This window comes from Parasteatoda tepidariorum, chromosome 2 (assembly GCF_982258835.1).
Source record: "Parasteatoda tepidariorum strain Cologne lab strain chromosome 2, Ptep-v5.0, whole genome shotgun sequence".
NCBI lineage: Eukaryota > Metazoa > Arthropoda > Arachnida > Araneae > Theridiidae > Parasteatoda > Parasteatoda tepidariorum.
Window position 1 is genome coordinate 88,013,482 of NC_141756.1, and position 23,457 is coordinate 88,036,938.

General features: G+C 31.0%; 1 protein-coding gene across 3 annotated transcripts in view; it reads right to left on the bottom strand.

The window, feature by feature from the left end:
- Nucleotides 1-3,210: 3,210 nt before the first annotated feature.
- Nucleotides 3,211-23,457, bottom strand: part of LOC147815894 (ras-related protein Rac1-like) — a 51,022-nt gene continuing 30,775 nt past the window's right edge. For 2 of the 3 annotated variants that reach the window (XM_087157692.1, XM_087157691.1), the window contains exons 2-6: nucleotides 15,030-15,154; nucleotides 13,279-13,393; nucleotides 10,495-10,609; nucleotides 6,798-6,943; nucleotides 3,211-3,380 (exon numbers count right to left, since the gene is read on the bottom strand). In XM_087157692.1, the coding sequence (XP_087013818.1) occupies nucleotides 3,303-3,380; nucleotides 6,798-6,943; nucleotides 10,495-10,609; nucleotides 13,279-13,393; nucleotides 15,030-15,151 (576 nt within the window). In that variant the 5' untranslated portion in view covers nucleotides 15,152-15,154 and the 3' untranslated portion in view covers nucleotides 3,211-3,302. Of the gene's footprint in view, nucleotides 3,381-6,797; nucleotides 6,944-10,494; nucleotides 10,610-13,278; nucleotides 13,394-15,029; nucleotides 15,182-23,457 lie in introns of those variants that run through there. The other variant, XM_087157690.1, reaches the window with a different exon arrangement.

Here is a 23,457-nt window from a genome sequence, read left to right on the forward strand (position 1 = left end):
AATTTTCTAAACAGTGGTTCCCAAAAGGTCTTCTGTGGAATTTTAGGGTTCTCACAAAGGATCCGGCAATTAAATTAAAAAAAAAAACAGTCATGGTTTTTAAAATATGTGATTATATCTATTTCCAAATAACAATCCATTACCTGTTTAATATTTCGGTTATTTTTATGAAATATTTCTCTATAAAAAGATATTAAATAAATTATGAAAAGATCAGCATTTATAAAAAATTTTCCAGTTGAATTTTTCACTTTAAAGAAAAAAAAAAAGAAAAAAAAATCAACTGTAAAAAAAAATGGTTCTTTGTAACCATTCTCACATTTAAGATAGTACTTTAAAGATAGTTCATTCAACGTTCAATATTCCTTTTCTAATAAAAAAAAGACATAATTTATCTTATTTCATTTATTTTCAGTTTATACATACCAAAATTAAGTTCAGAGTTAAATTTGATACCTGTGGATTCAACTCTCTTACACAAAATCCATTTTTAAGACTATTTTTGACAAAAAGGTGTAAAAATTAACACTTATATTTTTCGAAAATAATTAGTAGTGCTTCTTTGGTTAGGTTTGCAATTGCTGACGAACTTTACTAAGCTGTGGTTTCGCCAAAAAAGGGGTCTACCAATTAGAGTTGCTCAGAATATGTGTACAAAAAAAATCGTATTTTGCACAAAGCGCTATCTTTATTACAAACAACATGATTACCTGATTCACGCATTCTATTTTTTTAATATCTCTGTTGAATTCCAAGCGTAACAGAGGAGAAATCACACAAGTATTTTATTCTAAAAAATATATTAAATGTTTTTGAAAACAAAAATTCTATTACAATAGGCTACTTTAGGGTGCAATGCTTAATTAATTGGCATAAAATATTAAAAGAGCCTCATAATTAAATTGCACGTTAATTAAACGTAGTTGTATCAGAGGGAACAAATAAAATCCCACAATTTTGAAATGCACTGTTATTTATGCTAAATTCTGTGATTTGGACCATCCTAAACATTATCTGCAATTTTTCTTAAAATTGTCACAGTTCAAAGTAAAATAAATTATTATAAGACTTTTAAGATTCCAGCACCATTTTTTAAGCCCAAATAATGCATCGTAACAGAGAGGACATGGAATGTAACAGAGGGGAATGGAATGTTATACAAATTTGACAAAAAATTAAAGGAAAATATCACTGTTAAAAGTGATTCTTCGGTTGTTTAAAAATGGAAGCAGTGCTACAATTGAAACCCGTGCTACATCTTTGTAGTTATATTTGAAAGTTTTTATTTTGTCAAACCCTGTTTAAAAATAAAACAAGTGCATTGTTTGTTTCTTTCTCAATTTCAGTTATTTGGGCAACAAAATTACCCAATTTTTTTTCCTAGAACTTTTTACACTTGCAAAACTATCTATAGCAACATCAAAAGAATCCCAGTATTTTAAATGGTCACTGTCACTGGTGTACATTGAATATGTCGGATCCCAAAGTCCTCCAAGTTCCCGAAACAAATCAATACCTCTGGGGGTTACTGATCGATGAGTTCCCTTGTCCTTTGGATTGGATTCAAAATTACAAGGCTACAGAGTTGAACATTGGTAGCCGTAAACTCAAATTTGGGTCGGCTGTTCAACGACGGTTATAAAATGAAAAGTCAATTGAGCGATTGTCGCAAGTCGATATATATAGTAGTTCTATGTAATTATTCAGCAAGCAACTGTTATTTTAATAGAAAATTCACATTTTCGTGAATAGCACATACACATTTTATATGGTGTTTTACCCACGTATAAAATATGGATAGGTCGTAGCACAGCAAAACTTATATTTGCCATTTTTTATGTTCGGATGCATCTGCTTTGATACTTGATATGCTTCCACCAAGGTGCACATTTGGCTTTGTGGACTTTCTGTCCATTTTCTTTGACAATCATGCACTCGGCTCTACCAGAAGTCTGGTAAGAAAGTTTATCAGATGAGTTGAAATTTATTACAAGTTATTTTTTGTTTCATCAGAAACTTTGTTGCTAGGCTATTTCTTTTGTTTTGGTAGTAAGGTTACAGAGTATGCATAGAACAGTACAACGTTTTCTTGGAGAAACAGGTAATGCACGGTTTGCTTTTTTAATAGCTTTCCCCAATGCCTAAGGAGTATTATAAAGAGAATATCTTTCTTGAATTTCTACTGCTTGTATCAGTGTCTTTTTATTTTTCCTTTGTCTTCTTTTTTCTCAATTTATCTATTTCTCTGTTAAGGCTTTTTTTTTTCAAAATACTTCTGTTATCATAAATTTTCGTTTTATATTCTTTATCTTACTTCTGACAAATATCTTCTTTTTTTTTGGAACATTTTAGTTTTATATTCTCTCATTCTTTCTGCTGCTGTTTTCCCCATATTTATTACTCACTTAAAAAAACTTTTAACTATAAACTAAACACACTACTAAATAAAAATGGCACAGCTTTGTATAAAAAGTGTGCTCTACTAGTGGAGGAAGTGGTTTAAACTAGTTGAATCAAGATGCATTAGCACTTGTATACATCCCTACAGTTTTTTTTTTTAAATGGACAACCCATCAATTTTGACTAATTGAGGGGGACATTTAGTTTTTTCCTCTCTGTTACGTTCCCTCTGTTATATGAGAAACTTTAAAATTTCAACTTTTTTTTCAAAAATATATCATAAAATGATTGTACTAATAGACTTTATTGTAAAAACCAAATATTAAGTTAAAAAGTTTTTGTGTAATGAATAAAATAAACTTAAAAGAATAATTGTAACAGAGGGGACAGTATATATTTGAGATAATTTTTGACTTAAAAAATAAGAAAAAAATATTTTTTTGACTGTAATCACTGCATAATTAGACTCAAGAACAATTTATTTTGCAGTATAAATCAAGCTATATGTAAAGTCGTAATATTTTTAATAACTTATTCCTCTTTAAAATAGACAGTTATTTTTGATAGATTAAGTCAAAATCATGAATGCTCTCTATTTATGATAAATTTTACTATAATCCTACATAACTCTAAGAAATAACTTCTGAATTCATAAATTACAACAAATTTCCTTTAAAATGATACCAAATACAAGGATATTGCCTTAAACTTTAAAAATTCACTACTGGTTTTAGTTGGCATGGAATTCAATCTCTTCATTATTTCGTGGAACAGAAAAAGGAAAGTATTAGTAAGTAGTCACAAGAAAAATGATAAAATACATACATACTTTATTCAACGGGAAGAAAAAAATGAAAAAAGTATAAGGTATAAAATTACAGGATTAAAAAAAGTAATGGAAATTAGAGCAATTTACAGTGATGGATTCTGTTATGTGAGTGTTTTGCAGACAAAACCGCTCTTACAGCTTCGTCGAATACCTGTCAACAAAAATAAAAACAAGATGTAAAAATGCAATGATAGTACATTATGAAAAATAAGAAATTTATACAGGGTGTCACAAAAGTCCCAGACTGGATAAATACTTCGAGAAATGCACACTGATCAGAAATAATGATGTTTAATATTTTCCAAAAGTTATCCAATGACATTTGAACTTGCTAGTCACTCCAGATTCAGAGAGTGGTGCAGGAATTGGACCATTGAATATTTTATTTTTTTGATCTGACATGCATTTCTCGAGATATGTAATTGTAGAATAAATAAAAATATACATAAAAAATTGAGTACTACCATTTTTATTTGACTATTTCTTTTCTTAAATTTTATTTATTTATTAATAAAAGCGTTTCTTATAAATTGATCACTTTTTGTGGCAGGGGGTTATTGGGCTAACAGTATTTACAAGTAACATTCCTTTATGCCATAGAGTTGCTTAAAGTAATTCTCTGTTGTCTTAACGTTTCTGATTTTAGAATGAAAACGTCCCGCAATGAAAATTTTCTTTTCGGTGGCATTTGACTTTATTTTTATGATCTTCAAACGATGCGACTTTCATAATGATCGGGTCCTGCAGTGGACTGATCGTTAAGACACGGTTCTCAGAAAATCACCGAAGTCAAGCATCACTGGCTGCGGTCAGTGTGCGGGTGGATGACCACTTGGATCAGTCTGCGTAGGGACCGAGGGTGTGCGGTATTGGTCCTCGTTAAACTGCGCTACCGTAAAGTGCTCGACTTCGCGTGCAGGTCGTTGGGCTACCGAAGCGGGGGTGCCGTCCCCTCTGCAGAGGATCAAAATTGTGATGGCATGTCTTCGAATCATCCTCAGGGATGTTTCCCAGACCATCGCCAATAGCCCATTGTGCAGCTCTAGTGCGACGTAAATAAACTACAACTATAACAAATCATAATGATCGGAAGCTAAATTTTTTTTGAAAGGAAATATTACGACGGTTACAAATCAACTTAATCGTCTCCATTTTTAAAATAAGTCATAACGCTAGCGTTAACGTAACGTGCACACAACGCAAGAGTTGTATATTATCCAAAGTTAAAGGGCGTAAAATTAAAATTGTTCTATAATTTCATACAAAAATTATCGAATAATATTACTTTAATACGGAGCATTTTATAGATTTTTGAGATATGCAGTTATCGTTTTATATTTATTATAACGTTAACCGTTTTATAATTATAAAACGGTAAATAAGATAGATTAACTTCTTAATAAGTAATTATTTTTTTATAACAAAATGTATGCAAAAATTGCAAGTATTTAACGGAAGCAATTAAAAAGCTTAAGACAATTTTTTGAAAACTTATAAGCAAGAATTAATTTTTCGTACTACTACTGAATAATCTCGTTGGCAGCAAAAAAATTAACGACCTTTTTATAGCAACCAAAAATTAAATAAGAATTTAAAAACAAGCTTGGGGATGAAGTTGCAATGGTAGAGAAATTTCAGATTTAAATTTATTCCAATGGAATTGAAAACTAAATTTGCGGAGAAAAAATTAAGGATAATTTAAATGAATAATTTAAAATTTTCATATAACAATTTATTAACCGCCAAGGAACAAAAATGAATGTGAAGCAATCTTGAGAGTTGGTGAGTGAAACGATTAGACGAAAGAGCTTCAAAGTTTAAAATAAAACCATTCCAAATTATAAATGAATTTTTTTCCATTTTTTTCACCGCCGCCAATGAATATTTCATCTAAGTATTATTGCGTATGGAAGTAATTATACTATGTAATTTATTCTTATAATTTTTAATCTAACACATCAGATCATCTGAATTAATTAAATTAGAAAACTAGCATTCATTCTGGATTGTTTGAATGAAATTGATACTAAAATGTATTTACAATACATTGGGGAAAGAAGAACGAAAAACTTCCACTTTTAGCCCGACGGCTATGGATATCATAATATTTAATGTCACAGTTAAGATGAGGATAATGTATGAATTACTTTAACCATTGTGAAAATTTAAGTATGATTCATCCTTGTCTTGTTTAAATACTACATTCTTAGCGGTAATGATATTTTAATGGATTTGATGGGAAAAAGAACAGATTTAGAACGAATGTATAGAAACATCAGAAGGCTGCTTGAAAAAAAAAACTTTTTTTTAAATCAAAAGGAGGCTTGTGTTTAAAAGCTTTCGTAACAATTACACATGTTAAAATTTTACAGCCCACATGAAATATTTTTTAAACCTTGAACATAATGTCAGAGATTAAAAATTTCTACATGCGCAAGCTTAGAAAAGAACCAGGGCAGTTCTATAGTAAATAGATTGCGTAGAACGTATGAGCATACGTTTGAAAGTACAGGGTACTACACGAAAGTTTTAAATCTCTAAAACGCAGAAGTGAATTGAAAGTTGCGCATACTATATTTTAACAATCTGTATATAAATACCAGATGGAGTATTTAAATGCAAGTTAAGTACTACAGAGATCAGTTGAAATTTTGGCTTTTATTTTTAACAAACAGATTTAAGGTGTTGTAATTACTGTCTTTTTATTATTCAAATACAAAATGCTTTTCTTTATACACTCTATTGCAGTTTCCTTATGCTGATTTCGGTAGAAACGAAGAAACTTGTTGAAAAAGATAAACTTTACTTAGGAACTTTAAGTAATTGAAACTTTAATCAAATGTCTAATGTATGGACAACTCACTACTGGTTGTTTTATTATCAGCTAGATCAGTATTTATCAGTTGTCTTAATGTGAGTTATTGGGTACGAAGTATTGAAACAATATAATAAAACAACGTGACAACGCCTTGAGCAACAAACGTTTTACTAAAGAAGCCTCTGAGTAAATATCATCACTGGTGCAATACATTTGAAACTATCAGTATTACCATATACCATGCGCTTTATCAGCACCTTTTAGAAGAGACTGGCTCAATTTAATAATCCGACGGGACGAACGTCGACTGCGCAGTGGGGAGAAAGATGTCACTACTAAACTGAGCATTCGGCGAAAATACGAAAGATACCACTGCGTAAGGACTCTTAAATTATCAGATTTCTCGTTTATAGTAGCCCGTGCAGAGGCCTTCTCTTTTCTAACTTGATAGACACTTTTTGTGTAACTGAACTGTGTAATAAGTTTTCTAAATTAAGTGCATTTTCGCTAAATTATGAACAGCAAAACTTTGAGGTGCGTAACTTTAAATTTATCCCCTATCACTTAACATGTTATTCCACAACGCTCTTTAAACATATACTTGTTCTTAGATTTCACAGATTTGCATAATTTTTCTCAAAACTCAATAGTTTGATACAAGTAGAGTTACATTAATGTCTCTTTACAAAAATAACTCTTAATACATAAGAATAATAAACAATAGTATACCTGTAAAAAAAAAGCACTTACTTCTTTTACTCCATTAATTTCCTTCGCTGAACATTCTACATATTTGGCAGCCTTAATTTTTGAAGCCAGTTTTTTCCCTTGCTTTCTACTAATAAATTTATCTTTAGAGTGTTCTTCTGGATTTTCTCTTAGATCTGTTTTAGTACCTGTACGAAAGTTGGTGAAAAAAATGATTTCTAAACATTATTTATTCGATTAACATATTACGAAATAAACTCATAACATGAAATTTCTAACTAAAGGGGGAAAAAGAAAGGTTTGGCAAAGGCTATCAAAGATTTTCTATTTGGCTACAAACTTATTGTATTTGACAAAGACAACCACAGTTGCTGCAGCATTTATGTCAGTGTATTAGACAAGTGCAGATCCCAGATAGAAAAATAAGGTTTATTTTCACTCAACAAAAATCTTTAAATGTAAACCTTAAAAAGGTTGTAATACGGTTTACGTGTAAACCTTCTAACCTTAAATCGAGATATGTGACAATCTGCTCCATTCTACGCACATTACCCTAATCCAAAACCTTGGAAAACAACCATAAAAACCGAAAATCTAAGTTGACTTAAGGATTCCAAGCGTGAAAAATTCCTTTAATAAAGCTAGTCTCAAGATGAAAATAATCTTAAATCTAGTGAATTATAGGGTTTCTTTTTGCCAGCTAAAATCCACCTTGTTATGAAATTTTAATGGACAATGCAATTTGATCATATCGCTAGTGTGACGTCAGCTAATACGTCATTTGGACCTAAGTGACAATAATTTTTAAAAAAGCTTTAAAAAATCTATATATTTATTTCTCTTACACAGCGACAAAAAAAAGCCTCATTACAACTCCCTGAATGGCAACGCTAGAAAATCGACCAATGATTGCCGCTAAAAATGTCACATGCCAAATCTAGCTGAGATGGCTCAACATATAGCGCTTTTAAAAACGGAAACTGAAATAACCAGAGAGAGCATAAGCTAGGCAGAAGTGAGTATTCTTTGTCGATAGATCTCTATTTTAGTATTTTGTCGAAAGCGCTTTTTTTCACGTATTTATATATTACGAATTTATTTGCTTCACTAGAATTTACTTGTTTATGCAGGTTTTTCCATTGCAATTCACTTATTTCAATTTTTAATAGACTTAATTACAGTCAAAATTTTAGCCTTTTTAAAGAGATATCAGTTTTAAAAATTTTATCTTAAAATTTTATACTAGCACATTTCTAATAGGTTTAGCGAATTACATGTCATTTATTTGAATTCAAATTTATTTTAATGACTGAGTATTTACTAAAAAGATGTAATTTTTTTAAAAAAAAAGTTGTTATATGGATTTGAATTATTGTTTTGAATTCTTAGAATTTTGTGCATTTGCAATGTACCTAAGTTAGTAGCAAGCAAAGCGAGCTTGGTTTGCGAAGCAAATCCTATAAGATTGCGCAGCAATTTTCGGGGGTTGGCGAGCGTTAGCGAGCAGGGGGCGCAGCCCACTAGTAATTTTTAATCCTTTTAGAATGAAAGGTTTGGAACTGTAATATTTTTGCTTTATTCAAAAAAGGTTTTTAGTACAAACATTTTCGTGACAATAAAAATAAAATTCCGTCACTAGGTTGCTGTAAGGTTACATGCTTTCTGGGCATGGTGCAAGCTTTGAAGTAAAATTGAATTTATAAACTAATAAATTAGAAGCACTAATTACCATACTTACTTTTATTGAAAATGAATTTTAGTTCTATACACGACTGGAGGCGCACCACCGAAAGAGCGTAAACCATTTAGCTATTTGACTAGTTAAGAAAGAAAGAAAAAAAAAGCCGAAAATTCCGAATTGTGCCGAAGATGATTAACGATTCGCGAAATTAAATAAAGAAAGATATCTACTTCGTCTGCTTCGTATTTTGTAAATATTTATTCTCACTATGTTTCAAAATAAGCTGCTCAGTTATTCAACAGAAGGCTCTTCTGTTGATGAATCATTTTAAAGCAATTAAATCGGAAAAAACTATTAAATTTTTCGTGCTGCATATCAGACTATCTGCTGAACGGAGATCTGTGAATTTTGTCCCCGGACTGCGATATACTGTTGTTGCAAGTAATTCTGATTTTGGAAACATTTGCGCCCATGGTAACATACATAAAACGATCTTTTCTGACTTCTAACCAGGCCTCGAAAAAACTCAGAAATTTTACCCGTCCCCGAGGACGGCTTGTCCAACAATGTACCCGTCCTCCTTTGAAACTAACCCGTCGCTTCTAAATAAATAAAAATATAATTTTCTCTCATTTATTACTAACAATTATATAAATTGCACAATGAATTAGTAGTTACTAGGATTACAAATACTAGGATAACATTATACGGTAATAAAAGAAATACTAGGTTACTAATAGTAAAGTATTTCTTTATTGAAATAATTTATTTCTTTAATAAAATAATTTAAATAGCAAAGGTCAAGTTATCTGTCAACTATCATGTCAATTTATTCGATGGTACTGCTTTTTTCAAATGAATCAAATACGACGTTTGCCAGTTCCACAATCAAGCCAATGATTTACAGAGGTTTCTGCACAGAAATCTGAAGGAGGTTTTTCATTTAGGTAGATGTTCATAATTGCGGTTGACGCTTCTTGTTTAAGACCTATACGCAATGTGTTTTTTTGTAAGTTCATTGCTGAAAAGCCCCTTTCAAACGCTGCAGTACTCCCAGACAGAGAAAACATCAATTCCACCATGCGCAGTATGTTGCTGTATTTCGAGATTAGAGGGTCATTTTAGAAGTGAGGAGCTAGACTCTTGTAAGATAACAAAAATTGAAAATATATCACGAACATTAAGGGGGAAATGGCCGTCCGCGCGGACGTTGGATTCGAGAAATTTGTTGTCCGCGGGGAATTTTTGACCGCCGAGGACGGGCGGACGGGCGGTTTTTCGAGCCCTGCTTCTAACAGCCAAAGATCACAAGGACGTGATCGCAATACGGTACTCTTGCATTACATTTGGTACGCATACGTACTTTTTATTACAGTTCATGGCCAGATTATTAGACGTACTTTAAGGTGCTGCTTCTCCTTTTTTTCCCCTCCATTTCGGGCTCAATTCGTCTCCTGACTCAATTTTTTTCTTCATGCGTCGTACGCTAGTTTTTGAAACCTTCAATCTTCATCATATTTCGCGGTTTGAAAATATTTTAGCATTCACGAGGGCCTATATTCACAGCTTCCTTACACGGTGAAAGATCGCCTTTTTTACCCATTATGAAAAGTTTCCAATCGATTATTTAAACACTGCACACAACAAAATAAACAAATAACCGCGTAGTATGAAACTGCAAAACAAACGCAGTGCATAAAGCCACAGAAACACGTCCGCAACTGACGCACGCGAAAACGCGACTGAAACCGGTTTACACTCGTTCATGTTCGTGTATTAATTGATATTAGTCCCTGACATTGTAATGCAATACGTTAAAAATAAATATAAATAGGATAAGTATATAAAGAATCTCTTGAATAAAAACCCATTATATGTTTGTTTAAATATAAAAGTATTGTATATGAACTTGTCCAAAACATGTAATTATTGAAAAACTACAGTGCGTCGAGTAATTTATCCAGGGACTGCATACTTTCGGAGTGGGAGAACCTGGAGAAGCCCCCAGTACTCCCTTAATAATGTATTGTTTCACAGGTGAAGTTAATGCGGACTTACCTACTAAGATGAAAGGGGTTGGGCAGACATTCATTATTTGTGGATACCAATATGTTGTGATATTTTCATAAGATCTGCTGTCATCCACACTAAAACACAGCAGGAAACCATCTGTCTGAAAAACAAAAGGTCCATTATTTTTCATTATTAAACAATTATAAAATTATTTATTTATTCATATGGAATTTGTTTTACCAACTATATACTTCTCACCAAATCTTTAAAATTGATCAGCAATTAGTTTAGTAACAACATGTGAAAGAAAGTCACACAATAGAAAGTAGAAAAATGCAAAATTATAACCACAATTTTACTAATTTTATTAATACTAAATATATACTTTTACTAATATATGCTAATATATACTACTACTAATACTAATATATAACTTTATTAATACTAAATATTTATCAGGAGTGCTGAATACTTTTCGGCTTTTCTCATTGCTGATTGAAACGAATTTTCAAAGACTGGACTGAAAATTGGCGGAACTTCCAGTCTCTAGCAGAAAATTTCGTCATAAGCGTAAAATTACTGTGAAATTTGCAGATATCCGCACGTAACATTGGGTTGAAATAAATAGAAAATGGCCACCATTTTGCTGAAATGGATACATAAAAGTGTGCGGCAGCGGTGTCGTTTTTGTCTCTGCGCATTTTAAAGTTCTAATGGCTCCAGAAAACAGTTGATTTTGGCGGTGGTAAATTCTGCAAAGCATGGAAGAAAACGACTAGCTTTTTAAATCTTTTCTGGGTCGTGAAGAAATTAATATTGATTAGTATTTGACTACATAGGGATCTATCTGTATTTGAGTCGCCATTTTCCAGAAAAAGCATGAAGTTGTAAAAAGTTTCGCAATGAGTGCTAGTAATATAAATATTTATAACACTTGTCGAAAATCAAATAAAAAAAATGATGCACTTCATAGATCGCAAATTAATATTTAAACGAAGAAAATACAAAATCGTATGAGTTCCGGCTCTGGCAAAGAACACATTTCGTTTTTTTTTTTTTTTTTTTTTTTGTCGTATGCCTGTTTTACGATGTGGGGGTCCGATTGTTCCTGTCTCTCAGTGGCGCCATCTAGGGCCAAGAATTCGACTTCTGCCACGCCATTCACACAACCACAACCCGTTTATAGGGAGGGTCACATTCACACACAAAGGAGAAAGGACATAGAACACACAGAGAGGGAAAGAAACATCCATGCCCTGCCCGGGATTCGAACCCAGGAACTTTCTGATGCAAGGACAGTTCCCTGCCCCCTACACAGGCCGGTCGGCAACACATTTCGTTAAAAAGTGTTAATAGAATATACATTAAGGTATAGCTGATAAATTCATATAAACTATTTATTGTTTTATAAGAACTTTTACTTATTATAATAAGTGAGCTTTAGTTTTTATAATGTAAAAGATAAATATGTAAGATTTTTCTCTTCTTTTAGTAAGAATTTTCTGAAACCATGTAATTTAGCCATTATCTTAGGGTTATAATAAACAGTTAATAATAAAATTTTGTGCCCTTTTAATTAGGAGCTGTGCAAAAAATAAAAATTGATATCAAAAAACAAACACAAGATGAGAAAATACACAGTGTTATTAAAAAATAGGAATTCATAACGTGAGTCAATGTGGTCAATGTTCATGGATGAGCAATATATGCGGCCCTCGGTCTTAACCAAAAATCAATTGGTAATGAATTGGTAATGAATACATCACTAGATTTAAAAAAAAATCTCTAGATTAATGTCTAGATTAAAACTCTTTATAAAAAAATTTGAAGAAAAGAAAATTAAGTTTTAATTAAAGGTTTTTAAAACGTAGTGGTGTTTATAAAGGTGTGAAAAAGACTTAAATAATTCAAATTGTTTTTAATTTTTTTCCTGTGGAGAGCAAAAATTTTTCAGACAGCAAAATAAATTCGATATTATAACGGATTTCGTTATATACTTAATCTTACAAGCCAAAACTAGGAAATTTCGCTACTGGCCAAGTCTTAGCCATAATGAGGTACAGCATGGCCAGATGTGACTTCTAGTCAGTGATAAATTTTTCAGAAGTCGAAAAAAAAAGAATCGAAAAACCTGTTGATATTAATAATGTAACATGATAAGATTCATTTCTAAAATGAGGAAAAAATTTAAGAAACAGGAAGGAAATGATCGATTGTAATTTTCAGAATACTAGGAGGCTTCACCCCCTGCTCGCTAGCTCTCGCCAACTCCCGGAACTGCTTTCGCAGTTCCGAGATCCAAAACATGGCAAACGTTCGGCGGAAAAGAAAGGCAGCCAAAATTTGGGAGTCACGTAAGAGAATTATATATATTAGATTATAAAATATTCATAATACTTACACATTTATTAATGTCAATAATAATAAGAATAATACTAAGAAGAAGAAGAAGGTGAGAAAAAATGCACATGAGATGAATTTTCAATTAAAAAAAAAAAAAAAAAAAGAGGCAATCGAATAAGCAGACATTTTTTAAATCGCCAATTCGCTAATTTAATCGCCAATTCGCCAATTTAGTCGCCATGTGGCCGATAGTGACAGCTAGATTTGATTTACACTTAATTTGCTTGAATTTATTCTTCGATAAATTGAGTATTTTGTAGCAAAAGTTAAAATGATGTGCAAAAAAGATGGAATAAACATCTGTGATGAAGATAATAGCAATAAATATTTCTTATTTAGTTAGGCGTGGAGCAGTTTCATAAGTATTTTTTATGGAGAAAGAATAAAAATGAATTAAATTAGAAAATTCTAATAAATATAACTTACACCTGGATACCATAAGGGCCGTAATTTTTCGTAATCTTCCTGTCCGGCAGTGTCCATGAGAGTTAAACTGACCCGTATATTGTCTACTTCCATGTACCCCTCAAAGGTTTCAAATCTGAAAAATTGATTAAATAAATAAATAAATAAAATGAAGAAAAGGAAAGATACTTAGGTATAAATCATTTGTCCACATACATAAATTTTTTCAATTCAGTATTCTTATAATATCTGGCTTAGTTTACTACACCATTTGATTACATTATATTAAGAACGTATTAAAATTTGTGTTGGATGCAGTGTATGCAGATATTGTGTTGGATGCAGATTTTTCGTGGTTTTTCTTTCCATGCAAGGCAAATGCTGGTCAGTTCCTTTAAAAAGTCCACCACGAAGGCTAAGAGTTGATCATTGATGGTCGTAAATTTGAAAAGGCAACCCAATTCTGAGTTTATGGCTACCATTGTTCAAATCTGTAACCTTATATTTTTATTAGGAAAAATACGCCTTCGTAGAGGACTTTTTTATGGAACTAAAATGCATTTACGTTACATAGAGAGGAAGACCACGAGAACCTCCCACGGTTAGCCCTACGGCAAGGGGACTCTAACTCATGATACGTCTACCACTGATGATATTTTACGGGGGGGGGCAACCTAGATGCGGAATTCATATCGAACAGCCATCACAGAGATTCGAACTCTGTTCACCTCATTGAGAATCGATCGTTCTATCCCCTGAGCAACCGTGGTTCATCCAGTCTAAATTTTTATTTTGTTACATCCGATGTTAAACGGCTGATCCAATTTTGGGTTTACGACTACTATTATTCACCTACGAAGCCTTGTAATTTTGAACCAATCCAGAAGACAAGGAAACTCCTGGATCAGTACCCCCAGAGGTATGATTTGTTATGGGAACATGGAGGACTTAGTGACTCGACAGATTTAACGTGCATCAGTCACCATTAACTAGGACATGGGCCCAGTGCACTACCAACGAGACTATCCCGGCCTATCCAGTCTAAATTGCACCAATCATATTCTCAATTTCACAATGCATATTTGCTATAAATTTTCATTTTGATAAAAAAATAAAAATATAGTCGGGACAACGTAAGAAAATATTTTACGCTACAAATACAAGTTTTCTACTAGAATACTTAAGGATAAACCATTTATTTACTTAAAAAAGTAAATAAATATAAAATAAAAAGTTGATGAAGAAGAAGGAAGGAATGTATTCATTCTCATACGGAGGACCGTAATTGATTGAACTATTTAAAATTAAAACCTTTAAGCAACGAGAACGGTTTAAACAGCTTAGACTAGCTTCATATTGCGAACCTTGCTCTATTCACACTCGATGATGAAATTGTATATTCCAAGTTGTTCTTGTTTTATTAGTCGGATAAAATCTTTAAAAAAATAGGAGTTATTATTACAAAGTGGTTCTAAGTTCTGAAAAATCCATACAGTTTGACTGATTCTCATTATTACTTTCATCACCGATTGGTAGATGTGTGTGTGTATTCGAAAACCAAAAAAATCTTCGAATTAATTATTTAAAAACCTTGTATATTGCAGAAGTGTATAATTGTTTCAACTTCGTGACAATTTTATTCCCATTAATTTTCCAGGTGTAAACAAAACTAAAAAGTTGAGTCACTTGACTTCAATTTTATATGTTTTACATTAACTAATATTTTGAAGAGCAACTTAAATTGCTCACAATAGGATAATCGATGAACTTACACAGTTGGTATGATGTCTACTGGAAAATGTCCTATGACGAGAGATATGAGTAAACAAGTTTTACCAACAGTTCCGTCTCCCACTACAACCAATTTGATTGGTCTGTTGTCGAGCTCTGCCATAGCCTGTAAAAACAAAATAAAAAATGACATTATCCAATGATCGCAAATCAATAGTTTGATAGCGCTTGATATTTCCTAATGATTAAGTGAGAAAAAATTGCTATTAACGACATATTTTAAAATCAGGGATTCTAAATTTAACTTAACTTATCGTTATAAAAGAATATGTAGATAAAAAAAAGTGTCGATATATGCTTTCACTTTTCTTAATAATAAAAGTTAAAACTGAACTTTTTAAAATAAAGTATTTATAGTGTCATTTTCGCCAACTAGTAAAACATTTTCATAAATTTAAAATGGTATTTTTTTAATATAATAACCAAGAGAGTTTTTTTGAACTATGTTTATGAGCGGAAATAATGTGTTAATTACGTAAAGTTTGATAACCAGATAAAGTCTAATAACCAGAAAAAGTCTAACTTATTTTTACAAAGAGAAAGATGCAAAGTTATCATATATTTGCTTGCAATCTCCGAGATCTGTGGACCCAGTGACGTCATGAAGAGGGAAATCATAGCTTCAGCTCTAAGAGCGGAGTGAACTAGCCCTTGTATATTCTCTTTAGCCCTGGACAACGCCACTAAATTAGTATTCCTGAATTTATCTGAAACCATGTGTTTATTTTGGATGTGTTTATTCATAATGGAGAGGTTGTTGTAAAAGAAGGTTGTACTAAAAAACGTCATGTCATATTTTCCGAGAATTCAGCATTCTTGAGGGGAATCGTAGACTCAACCACAAGTACTATGCACAAGTCATAAAATTACAGTTCTGATTCAAAATATTAGAATAGTTGAAAAATTCGACATTGAACTCTCTTTTTTTATTTGTTTTTTACATACTTAAGTTAAATTACTATTGAAAGAATCAAGTCTACGTATTTCACGGTATATTTAAACTTAAAAAATTAAATGTAAAAATAAAATTTTATGTGGTCCGAATTTTTTTATTAAAAACACTAAAATTCTGTTATAAACGGATAAAAAAAATTACTTAATATTTTGCAGCTTTGATTACTGCATTTAAACGAACTTTCATAGATAAAAAAGTTTTTGGCCGTCTTTTTTGTTTACATTGGCCCAAGTGTGCTTAATGCTCAGCACCAGCTCAGCTTTGTTTTAATTTCTTGCAGTTTTTTCTCTACTATACCCCATAAATTTTCAGAATCTGGCGAATCTGGTTAAGATCTGTTGAATTGGCTGGCTACTGTGATTTTGTAACACTGTAATTTTGCATCGGTACAGCCAGATTTTAGTTGATTTTGTTATATGAAATGAAGCTAAATCTTGTTGGAAAATAAAATCATCCTCAGATATGTCTTTTGATGATGGAATCATGCAGTGCTCGAGAAAATCGGATAAATATTTTCTCTCTCCAATGCCCACCTTTCATTCAGGTATGAGTAGGGGCAGATTTGTTGGTCACTCTTTCAGGGGCACCATATTAAGTGGACTGACGTGGCTCCACCAGTAAGTACATATAAATACAGAGAATGAAAGAACAGCCATGCTTGGTATTCGAGGAGCTCAGGACGTTTTTGATCGGTCAGCTTCCTGGATCACTATACAGTCCGGTCGGCACCTTGACATATATCTGAATTAAATTTTTTCCCAGGGAATGCATATTCTTTTGGGGCAATTTACGCTCATGCAACTCTATATCATCACACTAACTTCAAATTTTACGGAATATTTCTGGTACTCTTTATTAAATGCTTCTTACTTCATCCTCCAAACTCGAATGCGCTGATTGCTTTAAGATACACAGAACATACTTTCGTCACTAAATATATTTTCTCAATTCTCCAAGTATCCTAACATTTTAGATTTGCAACATCTCATTTTTGCAAGTTTATGTTTAACAGTCTAAGTGACAATGAAATTATTTTTTGTATTCAGCCTTTTGCAACAGCCTTCAATTTTCTATCATCTCTGGCCGAAGGTTTTTGTTTTCGGCCACCATTGCAACGATTATTTCTAAATTTTCCATTCTTCCAATACTGTTGTAAGACTTCATTAACGCTTGATTGAGAATAACTCAAGTAGTCAATGTATTGTTGATTAAAAACGTGTCGATGTTAAGTCATTAACTCATAGTTTTATTGATTCTGGAATATCACGTAAGCACCCCATTTTAAAACAAATTTCAAGCATAAATAACGCAAAAAAAGTCTTTTTAAAATAATCGCGGGCAATAAATATAAAATTCTTTTGAGCTACTCGTAAAACGATTAGAAACAAATATAATATTGTGTTATATTCTAAAAATTTGAACTAGTCAAAACTAGTCAAAGTCAATTGAACTAGTCTAGATTTAATAATATAATTTTACTTGTTATTAACTTTCTTTGAAAAATGAATAAATTTTACGCTTCTATTCGCGCTCGCAACGCTCGAGTACGCCCTCTAGCGGGAGCCTGAAAGTATCAGGCTATAGTTCCATCATAGCCATTGGCAATGACGGACGCCATTTTCTTAGCAACCAATAAGAAGAAAAATTTCTCTGAGGAAAAGGTAGAAGAACTAGAAAAAACTAACCAGAACATGCCAAACATTGAAGCAGAACACGCCAAGCATTTGAAGAACAATTTCTAAATAATTTTTACCTTTCTATTACCAACAACATAACTTACAATTTCATGATCACTTGCTGTTACAGATGTGTATATTACGGTAAAATAAATTTTTCTGTCTTCAATTCATTACAAATTAAAGTGAAGTCAACATTACTTTCGTCATTCCAATAAATAAATGTGAATTCAGAACTGTAATAGTTATAGAATATCTTCTTCGTTATAGAACAGTATATATTTCTGTTTCTATATAGTTCGGAAAACAACAATAAAACATTATCCAAATTACTTGAAATTCGGATACGCAACGAACTATAGGGGGCGTTGTTGTATGAGACTAATACCTGCGATTTCTATATGAACAGTCATTCATTTACTCTAGAGACGTCTTTAATGTAGCGTGTAGCATTGCAACGTTCCTTTTTTATCGTGGCTAATTAAATTTAAAAAAGAAAAATGTTTAATATCCTTTCTTATGCAAACGAAAACAAAATGGTATCTCTTTTTTTTAGAGAAGGAACATCCAAAACACATCGGAAAAATATTTGCAAATAAACAGAAAAAAAATATGTATATTCTTATAAGAGTTAAAACCTAATGCCCGAAAAATAGTTTTACTAAATTTAATGATATAACATGAAAGGCCTAGTTAAACCTTACATTCCATAGTTTTAAACATCATATTAGTTCAAAAATTAAAATGAACAAAAAGTATGCATAAGCCTCATAATTTTATGAAATTTAATTTAGTAAAAAAGGTTTTCTGACAACAATTTTTATTAAAAAATTTCAAGTTTCAATAAAAATCATTATTTAGAAACTAAAAAAGGTAAAATAAGGAATGCTTACATAGAAAGCAAAAAAGAAAAACCCAATTCTAAAAATTCCTTACATTAAAATAAACAACTTTCATGTTTTTTCTTTTCTGATTCATTATCGGACGCAGAAAACCATTCTATAGAAAACTATCATCAAATAAGAAAAAAATTACTTAAAAGTTGAATTTTTTATTTTATCAAAATTAACACTTACCTGCTTCATAAATCAGAAGAATTCCAAAATGATTTGTTCTTCGATTTTTGTTACCCTTTTTTAGTGCTACGAAAATGCGTCTTTGGGATTTGCCAAAAATAGAACAAGATGCAATTTTATTTTTTCAGGAGTGAAATATTTTGCCCATTGTCCACCGAAATCCGATAAACTACTTTGATTTTAAATAAAGTGTTTTGATTTATGATTTGTCGCAAAAATTTTGGTGTAGATTGGCGGCACTTAAAAACCGCCAAATCTGCAGTTGCGGTTACGTAAGTACCGAATTTTTATTCCATACTTTTTTGAATCATATTACTTCAAACATTAGAATATGCAAGAAGTATACATTAGCACATAATTTTATACCATTTAATTTTTCAAAACAATTATTTTAACATCAATTTTTATCAAAAAATTATAAACTAAAAAACGTAAAATAAATAATTCTCAGGATAAAAAAAAACGATTTTAAAAATTCCTCATATTGAAATAAAAAAACTTCTTTTTGTTTCTCTTTTTATTCTTATAGTTCTTAATCAGACGTAAAAAAGCCACACAATTTTAAATAATGCTGAATTTAGTAGGAAATTTAATGACTATTAAAATTATTAATTAACAAAGGCTAAAACAAGCTAAATACTAACTTACAAGCGAAAATAAAAGCTAATCATTAAAGTAAGCTATGCAATTAATAGTTATAAAAACAAATTAACAAAGGATAACTAGCAGAAAAAAATAAGCTAACATAATTAGCAAAAAACTAACAAACAAGAAATCACAAAAAATAATAATTAATGTAAAAAAACTAACAGTTAATAACTATGGAAAACAAGCTAACAATTAATAACTAGCAAAAAAAACTGTTACTAACTAATAAAAAATTAGTCGAAAGAAATAATTAATCCCTTAATAAATGTGCTTTTGTAGTGCATATTGTTTTCTTTCACATTCAAAATTATTATCACAAACTATTTAACACAGTGTATTATAGGTAATTAAACAACTTTTGAACTAATTTTTTTCATTGTGTGCCGTCAATTTTTGAAATCTTTAAAAGTGTGACGCCACAAAAAAAAGGGTGAGAATCACTGCTCTACAAAATGGTTTTTTACGTCTGTTTAAGAACTATAGGAATGAAAAAAAGAAACAATATGAAAGTTTTTTACTTCTATATGAGGAAACTTGAAAATCATTTTTTTATCCTAAGAATTCTTTGTTTTACGTTTTTTAATTTCTAATTTTTAGATAAAAATTGTTGTCAAAATACTTTTTTTGAAAGCATAAATGGTGTAACATTATGTATTTATGTATACTTCTTGCATATTCTAATGCTTGAAGTAATATGATTCAGAAAAGTATGGAATTAAAATTCGGTACATAGGTATTAACGCCGCCGCAGCTACAGATTTAGCGGATTTTAAGTGCCGCCAATCTACACCAAAATTTTTTGAGAAAATCATAAAATGAAACACTTTATTTAAAATCAAAGTAGTCAATCGGATTTCGGTGGGAAATGGGCCGATATAGAGTTTAACATAGATTCAAAACAATCTCTATTTTCTTCTCTATCTTAACAATCTCTATCTCTGCCGTCATATTAACTTTAGTAAATAAAATTCCAAATGAAATAACATTTCCAAAACGTACGTTTACCAAGATAAAGTTTCATGTCTGGGATTTGGTACATTTTCGTTTTTTTGGTAAAATATTTCGCTCCTGAAAAAAAAAAAAAATTGCATCTTGTTTTGTTTTTGGCAAATCCCAAAGACGAATTTTCGTAGCACTAAAAAATAGCGTCAAAAAAGAATTTTTTTTTTTGTAGTAAGCATTTTTTATTTTACGAAACTTAAAATTTTTTGATAAAAATTGCTGTCGAAAAACTTTTTTTACAAAATTAAATTTTATAAAATTATGAGGCTTATGTATACTTTTTGTTCATTTTAATTTTTGAAGTAATATGATTCGTAAAACTATGGAATGTAAAGTTTAACTAAGCCATTCATGTTATATCATTAATTTTAGTAAAACAAAATCTCTGGTATTAGGTTTTAACTCTTATAAGAATATACATATTTTTTTCTGTTTATGTGTTTTGGATGTTCCTTCTCTAAAAAAAAGAGATACCATTTTGTTTTCGTTTGCATAAGAAAGGATATTAAAAATTTTTTTTTTGAATTTAATTAGCCACGATAAAGAAGGAACGTTGCAATGCTGCACGCTACATTAAAGACGTCTCTAGAGTAACTGAATCACTGTTCATATGGAAATCACAGGTATCCGTCTCATACAACAACGCCCCCTATAGTTCGTTGCGATCGTGAATACTTAAAACTAAAGTGGTTTCTTTTCATGTATGTATATCCATATGTTCAAATGTATTTTCTAAAATTTAAACCCTTTTTTTTTATAAATCATTGTTCTTTCCATATATTTTTAGATCTTATAAAGAATTAAAGCTGGTGTGAAAATTCTTATGGGCCCCTATAGTTCTTACGCCCCCTATAGTTCTCTGCGATCGTGAATCGCAACGAACTATAGGCGGCGCAACGCAATTTGCCTGAAAAATAAATTTCTAAAAAATATCGTTTGCATATATGCATTTTATAATACTTAAAAATAAAGTGGTTTCTTTTCATATATGTATGTCCATATGTTCAAATGTTTTTTCTAAAATTTACAAATTAAGCCCCCCTTTTTTTAAATCATTGTTCTTTACATATATTTTTAGATCTTATAAAGAATTAAAGCTAGTGTGAAAATTCTTATGGGCCACTGAGTAATAGTATGAAACAAGAAATATAGTACGAGAAATAAGAATTAAACGCTGTTTTTCGAAGCTCAGTCGCCAAGGAAAATAAAATAGCCATAGTTTAAATACCTTACACTTAAAGCAATGTGATGATTTTAAACTGTATATAATCTTGCCGTGAAGAATTATTTGGACTTTAGAACAGACGAAAAACTTAAATATTTAAAAAGTTATTAAATTTTTTTTTTAAAAAAAATCTCTAATTTCACGACATTTTTCAACCTAGATGAAAATTATCAAAATCACTGTTTTATTCCCCGTTTTTGCGAATTATGTAAAACTAAGTATAAAAGCATTGGAGTAAGTATTTAAATATTATAAATTTTTTTTTTCATTTTCACAAAAGTGTGGATTTTCTCAATATTGACCTAACAGTCATGAGTAACAGTTGAAAATCACAGCAGTTATAAAAATAGCATATTATTCTCAAAAAAGCATCTATTACGACGGAGCCATCGAAGAACAGCATTAAATAATTGCTCTCGAAGAGAAAAATAAAAATGAAAGTTCAGCGATAGTTGTAGTGATCAAATTAAAAATGAATAGTTTATTTTCCTACTATAAATAGAAGCAAGAAAATCGTGATTCAAGAATATATATTTTTCATTTTATTCTACGTATTTTTCTAATGTACTTTTAAGAAACACATATTTTTGATGTTCTAAAGCATGGTTCGCCTTTCTTTGTCTCGCGTTATTTCATTTAATTTTATAAGTTTATTCATTTTTTTTCTATGTGTGTAATTTTAAATAGCCGCTTTTGTTAAGAAATGTCAAATCGCGGCAATTTTTGTCTCATTCAGTATCAAAGGAAGCTTGTATTCGAAGTTGTAGTGACTAAAGGTGAAAGAATCGTAAAATTTAATTAAACGCTTAATAAATTGGGAGTTATTCTCAATTTAAAAATGTAGATTTACAAACAATGCATAATTTGGCAACTTGACAAAAATTCTTCAGTATGGCGTAGATATTTTTTTTCTTTCGGTTTAGTAGTAGATTTCTAGTCTTTTATTATTTTTGTGTGCTAAAAAAATGTTTCCATTAATAAAATGAGGAGCTCATTTAGGTTTTTGGTACACGTGTTATATTTCTTTTTACTAGCTGAATATCCGCTCTTCGTACTGGGTATAAGAAAAAAAAAACAGAGAAAATAACCAATAAATCATTACTGAAGAACACTAAGAAATCGTGCGCAAAACTGGAAGACGTATGCCAGCACAATTATTAAAGCTAAAATAATCACAATATTTTTTTTAATTATTACATTTTCTCCTTCTCCGTCACTTTATGTTATTAAAAAATCGGTGTTGAACAACAGTCGTGTTTTCAAACGTCAATAGATCATCAACTACATACTCTTGTAATCTCGGAATCAAAGAAACACCTGGATTAAACATTGGGTTAAATTATCCTTCGTGGAGGTTCTTTTTTTAGAACTAGCCCACATTTGCGTTATACGGAATGGAAAACCACAAGAATATCTCACGGTTAGTTCAACGGCAAAGAGGTTCTAGCCCATTAACTGTCTATCACTGAGCATTTAGATATTTTACGTCAGCACTGCTGTCGGAGCGAGCCGAGAACAGAATCCCCTAACCATCATTGGGATTTGTACCTGGGTTAACCTCATTGAGAGGCGAGCGCTCTATCCTCTGATACTACATAGTATACATATACACTATAACAGAGCATTCATATCGATAAGAATATATACTACTTCAGAATGTGTATATTGGAATTTTAATAAAGCTCTATGTAACTCTTGAGCAAATAACGATGTTTATAGATATATACCAGGATAATTTTAAAACTGACCTAATTTGTATTATTTTTATTCTGATAAATATTTTCTTCACCCAAATAAAATTTATCAACCCTCACGATAATGTATTTA